The sequence below is a fragment of the Sinocyclocheilus anshuiensis genome, unplaced genomic scaffold, assembly GCF_001515605.1.
Source record: "Sinocyclocheilus anshuiensis isolate Anshui unplaced genomic scaffold, SAMN03320099.WGS_v1.1 scaffold1830, whole genome shotgun sequence".
NCBI lineage: Eukaryota > Metazoa > Chordata > Actinopteri > Cypriniformes > Cyprinidae > Sinocyclocheilus > Sinocyclocheilus anshuiensis.
The window spans coordinates 286,428-296,839 of NW_015546014.1; the positions used below are offsets into that span (position 1 = coordinate 286,428).

At 37.4% G+C, this 10,412-nt stretch overlaps 1 protein-coding gene across 1 annotated transcript in view; it reads right to left on the reverse strand.

Moving 5' to 3' along the window:
• LOC107698511 (utrophin) overlaps positions 1 to 10,412 on the reverse strand; it is a 275,871-nt gene that overhangs the window by 191,328 nt on the left and 74,131 nt on the right. Inside the window, exons 23-31 of the mRNA XM_016499536.1 lie at positions 8,148 to 8,279; positions 7,949 to 8,062; positions 5,944 to 6,099; positions 4,964 to 5,134; positions 3,991 to 4,170; positions 3,745 to 3,879; positions 1,784 to 1,933; positions 1,531 to 1,692; positions 1,245 to 1,376 (exon numbers count right to left, since the gene is read on the reverse strand). Of these exons, the coding sequence (XP_016355022.1) occupies positions 1,245 to 1,376; positions 1,531 to 1,692; positions 1,784 to 1,933; positions 3,745 to 3,879; positions 3,991 to 4,170; positions 4,964 to 5,134; positions 5,944 to 6,099; positions 7,949 to 8,062; positions 8,148 to 8,279 (1,332 nt within the window). The remainder of the gene's footprint in view (positions 1 to 1,244; positions 1,377 to 1,530; positions 1,693 to 1,783; positions 1,934 to 3,744; positions 3,880 to 3,990; positions 4,171 to 4,963; positions 5,135 to 5,943; positions 6,100 to 7,948; positions 8,063 to 8,147; positions 8,280 to 10,412) is intronic.

Consider the following 10,412-nt stretch of genomic DNA (forward strand, 5'->3'; position numbering starts at 1 on the left):
CACACACCCACACACACACAGAGAGCATGCATACAGATACAGCATCTTTAAGTAACGTAAATGTGAAATATAATAGGTAAAAAGTAGTGCTTCTAACATATACAAATTTTAATATTACCATTATTGTACAGTTAAATGGAACTATTACGCATATCTTTCCATTTCTAAAACAATGTATGCATCTAGTATTGCTGCATTTGATACCTCTTGGAAGAATTGGATCCGTCAACTCAACCCAGCAGACTGGTCCTGACCTTCTGAGACTAGCATTGACCTCTCCAGACTGAAAATCAAAGCAAAAATCTGGTAAAAACTATATAAAAATATTCCAGTTTTTGTGCATTCAACATTTTTGTAATTTTTTAAGGTTTTTTATTTTTTTTTTTAAATCTGGGTTGAAACAGTCTTGTTAATTGAAATACAGCTGAAATAAAATAAAATATAAATATTTAAAAGACCTTTAAGTGACCTTTAGTTTAAGCACTACAATTGCTAAAACTGAAACTGAACTAAACCCTAAAACTAAACCTGAAATAAATTAAACATAATTTTATTACAATAGTAATATAAAAAACAAGACTAAAACTTAATAAAACATCATAACCACATAACAAAATTACAAAAAAATGAACTGAAAAAAGCTAATTCAAAATTTATTATAAAATATTATATAAATAATACTAAAATAACACTTCTAACGGGACTTCTAACGGAAGCTGCAGTGACGCGCTGACTTTACCGGTTAGCGATTGGCTCTTTCATTCAGAAGGCGGGGCTTCCATATTAAGCGTTGCATTTTTACCCATTCAAATCTATACGAGTGACACGTCTTGAGTATTCTACAGTCTTTGCTATTGGTCAGTGTTAGAGGATCTCAGTTTAGCCTGACAGGTAGCCTGCTCCGGACCAGGGCTGCGTATTCAATAAGCATCATAAGCTTAAGTTGAAAGCAGCTCCCATTGGGTTCAATGTGTCTACGATGTACTTAAGCTTACGATGCTTTTGGGAAACGCAGCCCAGGTTAGTTTCCCAGCATAAGTTGCCACAGTGACTGAGCTTGAGCTAAGGTAAATTTGCTTTATGGAACCAAATCATTTGACAACGAGTCAGACTAACTGAAATAAGCCTGGCTTATTTGGTAAACTTGTTTTATGAAACAGCCCCCAGGATTTGGTAATTAACTAAACCATGGTGAAGTATGTGCATTACCGCTCCTGTCCTGCGGGGGCAGTATTGTGTCTGACCTGTAACTGGTCCAGTAGGGTCCCTCCTCGCACTGGTTTGCCCTCTGGGACAGTCGGAGGCACGTTACCTACATTCCTCCTCCTCAGATCCTCCAGTGTGGCCTCATGGGCCGCGATCTCGGCCTGAATGACCTGCAGAGAGCATTTTTAATGTTAAAGGCACAAGAGTAAAAGAGTATTATAGTATTATACAAGTAATATAATGATATATCTGTCATTGGTTATTGGATATCTCTGAATATCTACATGTCAGTGTAGATATGTGGTTTGAACGAGGAGCTCATACCTGAGCTTCCTGAGGCAGCTGGAAGGCGTCGATGCGGTCGGTGAGGTACAAGGTGAGCGTTTGGTCCAGCTGTGTGAGGGACGTCTGTAGTGTGTGTAACGCCGTCTCGTTCTCTCTCAGAGTCCCCAACTTCTGCTCCAGAGACATCTGACGTGCAGCAGCCTACAACACACACATGAATGTAACACTGCACATATGATGTGAATCTGAATCAGTTCTGGTGAATCATTTGTTCTGTTCAAAACGAACACACCAGCTGAGTCAGTTCTTCGTAGCGCGAGTTGAAGCTCTCCAGTTTCTCGCTGATGAGTTCATCCAGAATGCCTCCGTCTATGAGAGTCTGGGCCAGCTCTCGGATCTGAGTCCTGTTATCACCCGGATGACGCAGATCCGACTCCAGAGACTGAAAGAGAGACACATCAGGACTCCCATTTATGCCATGGACATACTTTTAACATCCGACTCGGTGTCCAAAACGCGATCCGATCACTCAATCAGACAATCAAAAAACATATGTGCTCACATTGTATTTGTAACATTTTAGGTCTGGTCATTTTGTGGGCAAAACAATCTATTGTCAATAATGTAGCAATGTATCACTTTCTGTTGATCAGCGCAGCAAATCTGTGTGAGCAGCTTGAACTTGTTGCCAAATAGGGTTGGGTATCATTTGAATTTTATCAACTCCAATTCCGACTCCATTCTTTTAACCACATTGGAATCGTTAAGAATCGAAGTCAAACATTTAGATATAAAACATATACAGTATGTGTCCCTGGAGCACAAAACCAGTCATAAGTAGCACGAGTATATTTGTAGCAATAGCCAACAATACACTGTATGGGGCAAAATGATCTATTTTTCTTGTATGCCAAAAATCATTAGGATATTAAGTAAACATCATGTTCCATGAAGATATTTTGTAAATTTCCTACTGTAAATATATCAAAACTTAATTTTTGATCAGCAATATGCATTGCTAAGGACTTCATTTGGTCAACTTTAAAGGCAATTTTCTCAATATTTTTATTTATTTTATTTTTTTTGCACCCTCAGATTCCAGATTTTCAAATAGTTGTATCTCGGGCCAAATATTGTCCTATCCTAACAAACCATACATCAATGGAAAGCTTATTTATCAGCTTTCAGATGATGCATAAATCTCAATTTCGAAAAATGTACCCTTATGACTGGTTTTGTGGTCACAATTATTCTGTGTCTCTTCTTGCAAAACATATAGTTGCTGAATACCAAGAACAAAATTCAGCAGGCTATACAAAAAACTGGATTCAGCTGTTTGTGTGCAAAATAGAGCTGCACAATTCTGGATAAATTGAGTTTTTTTATTTATTTACTTTTTTTTTTGAATGGAGCTAGTGGGTCTCTCAAGAGTCTGAAGAAAAAACATTAGACAACTAAACAAAATCACATGTAATTTTGAATGAATGATTCAATGACTCACTCAATATTTACTTGTTTTATCACTGGATGAATCAGAGTTTTTGAATGAATCTCTTGAATTAATGATTCAAAGACAAATACATTTTAACAGCCCCTTTTCGCCACCTACTGGTGTAACAAAGTAATCAATAAATCTTTATTTGAAGTGTCAAATTACTTTCAACAGGTGATTTACTCAAATTTGATCGCTACCGTACACATCAGTGTTTATTTCCAAACTACAATCTTCTATCCCCATACTTCTGTGATTATTTTAATGTTTATAACACAGAAATAATGATACTGTGCTGTTGAAAATAACTGTTTGTGAAGCAGTTTTATGATCTCGCCGTTATGATCGCACACGCCAAAGGTTTACCAGTTGAAACGTTGTCATTTAGGAATAAGATCACATTGGTGTTTGTGATCTTTAAAGATCTGTTAAGTTAAAGTGCTTTGACATGTTGGTGGTGACACCTCTCTTGCAACATGTTTAGCTTATCACAGATATTATACTTAGCTGCTACAGCTTCTGATCGAAGCCAAATATTGGAGAGTTTAGATTAGCGAGGAATGTCGGAATCGAAATTTTAATTTTACAACAAGTATCCGATTCTGGAATTGGAATTGATTTTCGATTCCCAACCCTATTGCGAAATCTTTCACCCTCACTTGAAATTCTCAATGACGTGGATTGATATTGAAATGACTGGATTTCGGCTGCAAAAATCTGTCGAACGTGCTAAACCACACCTTTAACATGAAAGCCGTTACCTCCAGAGCCTCGCTGATAGACTCTGTGTTTTCTGGGAGGTTTTCAGTGGCTTGAACTTTCTCCTCCAGTGTGTTCATCCAGCCAGACTCCGCATCCAGATACTGCAGCAGCTCGATCCAACAGGACCACACCTCCTGAACATCAGTACAAACACATCAGACCTCAGCTAAACATCCAAAGAGGAGCCAAACCACATCTGGAGCAGGGCTGTCAAATAGCAAGGCTTCCTCTATGTGTGTGTGTACCTCAAGTGTGTGGCACTTGCTCTTGAAGCGATCACAGAGTTTCTGGTAGTTCTGCAGCACTTCAGTGAGCTCAGGGCTCAGGTCAGGACCACCAGGGGGCGTCTTTCCAATCAGCACATTAATGCTGTCCTTCAAAATCTTTACACGCACTTCCTTCTGTAACACATCCTCTTTAGCCCTCTGAAACACACAGCAAGAGAGAGAACATGTACACAGAAGTCTTTAAGTAAGTGAGTATGTAAATAAATAGGAAGGAAGAAAATTATCATGAAAAACCTTTGGCACAATTATGCCGTTGACACAAGAAACTTGACTAACATTGTCAGAGCTTTAGAAAAAATAATAAAAAATAAAATAATACAGATAAAAAAAAAACTATAAATAACACATTCACAATAAAACAATAACACATTCAAAAAAAAAAATCTTGCATGATATCAAAACTATTTGGCATTTACAACCTGCTCGAAATTAGTTTTAATCATAAAAAGGTACAACTTTACATTATGTTTTACTAATAAATGTTTAACAAACAATATATAATGCTTAACAGACCACTTGTTTATGTATAATCAAAAGTAAAAAGTGTTATCAAAACAAACTATTTAAATCATTTTAATAGAAAATATTAATATATGTTGCCTTTGCAACTAACTAAAGATTAGTTGAAGCACTTAAATGACTAAAACTGAGAAAATAAAATTCAATCTAAATAGAGATATAAAACAAACAAAAGGCAAAAGCACATAAACAACATTCCTAAAACTAAAATTAAAATAAAAACAAAATATAAAAACACTAGTTCCATTAATAAATGCTATAATAGTATATAAATAATACTAAAATAGCATTGGAAAATACAAGTATAACTGTACATTAATACGCAACACAATATATAATGCATAAAATAATTAATCAATATTAATAATGAAAGTTATTATAGATCTGTTATTTTCAACCTACTCATACGCACCTTCATATCCTGCAGCGCCTCTTCCAGCTCCTCTGGGCTCTTGTACTCAAAGTCTCTCATGAGAAACTCCTCGTCCACTTGAATCATCCACTCGCGCATCTCCGCCACATCTTTCTTCAGATTCATCACTTTCTCCTGACCTTCACTCACACGCTCCTCACGCCTCAACAACTGCAAACAAAATCCACATAACGTGACTTATCCCAGAAGAACATGTTCCTGAATCAAGCCGGGTTGGGAAGTGGCTTACTGAAACTTAAACCACCTTGAACAAGCTCTTCCCTTGCTGTGTAGCTAATAGATGTTAAAGGGATAGTCCACCCAAAAATGAAAATTTGATGTTTATCTGCTTACCCCCAGGGCATCCAAGATGTAGGTGACTTTGTTTCTTCAGTAGAACACAAAGGCCACCTATCTCTCAAATGGACCATTGACGCTCCTAATTGAGATTGTAGATAGAGTGTCAATTGTCCATTTGAGAGATAGGTGGCGGTAATGCACTAATAATTCTGCGATCCGCCGTAAAGCAAGAAGAAGAAGAAGACACGTCACACACCGGCTTAAGAAGACGCGAACAGTTCAGGACAGTTCAGACATTGCAGTAATTCAGAGTAGTGCTGGGCGGTATACCGGTTCATACCGAATACCGGTGTTTATTTTTGTTATGACAGTTTCTTGCACAGACCGATCGTTTCGTGTCTTCACACATCAATGTATCGTCACGAGCCGCAGGGTTTAATTTGGTTTTGTTTGTGTATGTTTTACACTCTCAAAGCCGTGATTCCCATTCACTTTCATTATATGACTGACAGACTGCAACGGTTTGAGTTAAAAATCTTCGTTTGTGTTCTACTGAAGAAACAAAGTCACCTTCATCTTGGATGCCCTGGGGGTAAGCAGATAAACATCAAAATTTCATTTTTGGGTGAACTATCCCTTTAAGGCCATTGCATTCAGTGTTCTGTGTTTCTCTTTCTCACCTCTTTACTGAGCGTGTCCCAGCGTCTCTGACTGTCGTCCAGCTCCGTCTGCCCCCAGCTGATCAGACCCGGTCCTGAGCTCTGCTGCACGGCTGCCACGTTCTCCTTTATCTGCTTCAGAGACGAGGCCACGCTCTCCATCTCACTCAGCAGCTCCTGCACAGACAAAACTCAAACATCACTAACAACTCCAGAGAAACTCTAACGTTTCGGTTTTGCTGAGGAAATTGCTCAACCATCAACTTCAGCTGATTTCTCAACCAGTTTAAACTATGATTAGCAAACCAGTTCAACAAGTCCACCACCAGCTCAGCCACGGTGGTCAACCAGGACAACCCTGGACCTGTTGATAAACCAACTAAACCAGCGGCAAACAGCTAGAAACTATGTAAAACTAGCAGCATTAAAGACCCGGTATACTTCAAGCGAAATCAAAGAACAAACTAGTGTGAACAAAGTCGATCAAAGCTCATTTGGAGTTAGTCCATCAGACGTCCACAAGTAAAAACATAAGCACTGGAGAGCTGATTTAAAGCAGGTATTGAAGAGTAATTTTAACTGAAAGCTGCACTGACACTGCTTATTTAAGTTTAATACTGAAAAGTTGCTTGCTTTAAAGCAATCTATTGTATAACATGGAGTTTTGAATCACATGCTCATGCACGCAAATCCACATTGCTATGATCAGATGCATTCTTAAAAGGATAGTTCACCTAAAAATGAACATTTGCTGTTAATTTACTCATCCTCAGGCCATCCCAGTTGTAGATGACCATTTTTAAGATTTTTAATTGAAACTGTGGTCCTTGATAAAATGCAAATCAATGGCTACCTTCACTTTGAGAGTCAAAAAAAGCATATCAGGGAACACAAAATTAGTATTCATGGCTCCTGCCGATATATTAAGGTCTTATGAAGTGAAACGATCGGTCTGTGCAAGAAAATGAACATTATTTACAACATTATTACCTGTAATCCAGAGCCTCAGACAAACGGTCCGAAATGATGTTCAGTTTGTGAGTGAATCATTTTTTTTAACCAATTCTTTTTAGTGAACTAGTTGAACCAGTTCACCAAATCGGACTGAAGCGTCTGAAACCGTTTGCGGCTCGAGCAACATAGATCTACAAGTTCCTCAATCAAAACTCACTTTCAGATGCCTGACAGTCACTCTGACTCGAAATGAGCCCAAATAGCGGGGTATCTGATCCTGTGATGAATGAACTGATTCAGTGCTCCAGTTCCTGATGGAGACTAGTTTGTTCACATTATGTGCTTTAGACATGTAAAACATCCACGTTTCACATCATTGTTGGATGCTTTAATGATATAATTGCATATACGTATACATTGCATGATCACATGAACTAGTGAATTGAACCAGATGATTAAAACAAACTGTCCAAAAGAACCCATTCACAGAAAATTCATCAGATTTCCCTGTTTGCCTGAGGCTCTGGATTACAGGTAATGTTACAAATAATGTTCAGTTTCTTGCACAGACTGATCGTTTCGCTTCATAAGACCTCAATATATCGTCAAAAGCCACGGGTATTAATTGTGTGTTTCCTGTATATGCTTTTTTTTGACTCTCAAAGTGCCGGTAGCCATTGATTTTCATTTTATAAATCACCAAGAACAACGGTTTCAGCTAAAAGTCATCTGTTCTACTCAAGAAAACAAGTCACCTACATCTCGGATGGCCTGAGGGTGAGTAAACTAACATCAAATGTACATTTTCGGCTGAACTATCCATTTGACTGCTATTTTCTCACCGCTGTCATGTTTGTTGTGCATTTATTTTGTTATTGAGAGGAAAGTGTGCAACATATATTCACATATAACAGTATACCGCAGCAATAGCATGTCAAACTTCTTTTTTAGCCTTAAATGAAGAATGAAAAAGATCTTTGCTGTGAGTATATTGAGCCTTTTATTTAACTAGCTGGATTATTCGCCATTACTCTTTCACATGAATGACTTATTGAATGCGTTGACCTCTGACCTTGCACTGGTTGAGTTCTTCTTGTAGTTTGTCGCCGTGACTGAAGCCGCTGGCGTCTCGAGACAGCAGCTCCTCAACCGCATCCAGCCAGCGCTCCACCTCCTCACTCTTCACCTGATCCACATCAACACCACCATCAAAACACACCACATCCATGCAAAGACAAGCATCTCAATCAGGCTGATGGCACAGCTCTCACCTTTGTGTCCTCCATGCTACCCAGAATGCACTGCAGCATGCTGAGCTGATCCTGGGCGGCGGTGGAGAGCTCAGTCCAGGCCTGCTGCTCTGCTGCCTCCTGCAGCTGCTGCTCTATCTCAGCACAAAGAGCCTAGAAAACAGGCCAAACTACATTACCCAGAAGAGTCCTGCAGATTCACCTCTCCTCACTCTCAACCAGAGTTCACCAGGTCATACTTTAAATCATTAATACTCATAACGCTTACAAAACAGCATTATAAAAACAAAACAGCCACTGTAGTGACCAAGAATGTATCCCCTGCCAAACCATTACAGTTATGCTGTAAAGTTATGGTCTTAGGTAACAAATTATCTGATTTCAAGTAACAACAGTTTGATAAACTAGAGAATGGAGAACTATGGAGAAATATATCAATATAGTAAATAGAATCATGTAATACCAGAAAATGTATTATTTGCATAATACTTGACCACATTTGGGACACAAAACTGGGGTTATTATTGTTTTTTTGTTTTTTTATGTATCTGTTAAAATGTTTGTTAACTAAATAAATTTAAATTTAAAATATAAATTGATGAAATAAGATTTTTTTTTTTTTTACTAATTCAAAATTAGAAATGTTGCCCTGGCAACTAACTGAAATAAATTTAAGTGGAAGTACTACAATTACTAAAAATGAAATAAAAATAAAATGTATAAAAGCTAAATAGAAATATTAAAAAAACAAAATGACAAAAGCACATCAGAATGACTAAATAACTATGAAAATGAGAACTGAAAAATAAAACAAAAAGCTAAAAAATGATATTTTAATATTACAATTATTAAATACTAAATACTAATAAAAATTTGCATTACTAATAAATGCTAATAATAAATGACTAAATACTAATAATAAATTAATAAATACTATAATATTGTATAATACTAAGATAACACCGCACAAAAACACCGTTATCGCTGACTAAAAATGTTTCTGGAATTTATGCAGTAATTTAGTAAAATAAAATAAAATCAAATCAAATAATAAATGACATCACAGTTCACCATGACTGCATGCAAAGGTTAGCAAGCGTCTTTAAAATACCAGATAATGAGATAAAAAAAAAAAAAGGTGTTAAGTGTATTTTTAATTTTTTATGACATGGCAAATACTATTAAATTGAGACTTGGATATGCTTGGATATGCTGGTTTTGGTTATGCTTGAAAACTTATGTTTGATATGTAAACATATCTTTATGTTTAATCATATAATCATATAACTTTAATGCTTACTGTGCACATTCTTGAACTACTGCTGAAAATGTTTACCAATTCATTTCTACAAAAATAGCATGCACACATTTTTCCATGAAAAACCCATCTTGGAAATCCTTACTTATTGTTCACTCACATGCATGTGATCATCTTTAGAGCACTGTAATAAGATCATCAGAGTGCAGTTCTTCATTCACATCCACAGATGGAGACACAGCTCAACCCACAATCACCTAAAAACCCTCCAAAGACCACTTCCACTCCCACAGAAACAAGTCACAGCTAAAATAGGAGTTTCTGCTTATCACAGTCCATAATCATCTCTTGTGTATGACAGACACTACATATTCTGTCTGTTTGTGTGGGCTGGTGAGAACTGTGCAGACGGCCATCAGAAGCTCTTCTGTGCCACGTGGGCATCGCACGGCTCAGGCCAGAGACCAACACAGCAGAGTATAAATATTTATAGAACTTTAAACAAATGCCAGCCAGCGTTTGCTCACTTAGTTGTTGGTGTTCTTCCCATCATTCATGGAGTTAAAGAAACGCATCCAAAAACCAAACGCTAACGTCAGCTAAGAGACTGAACACACGGATCAAGCAGAGATTCAAACAGAGAATCAACATATGGCGCAATGCTAGACCAACACAATAGAAAGTGGACCTTCACCGCCTGTGAAATCTCACTAATGTCACCACACCTTTAGAATATTGTATTTTTGTAATTAACATTAAAGTTATTGTCCTTGATATGAACAGGCTTTAACCCTCATTGATTTACTGTAAAAGGCAAGAGTGACTTCAAAGACATACAGTATAAATCGTCTACTAAAGAAATTATCTGCGGCCAATCACACGTATTCAACGACTTTCATTTCAGGTAAATAGTCTCAATTCACTCGCCACTGGCAGGTGTGACTAAAACGGACTTGTAGACCCTGCATACAAGCATCCCTTTTACACACACACACACACACACACACACACACACACACACACCTGAG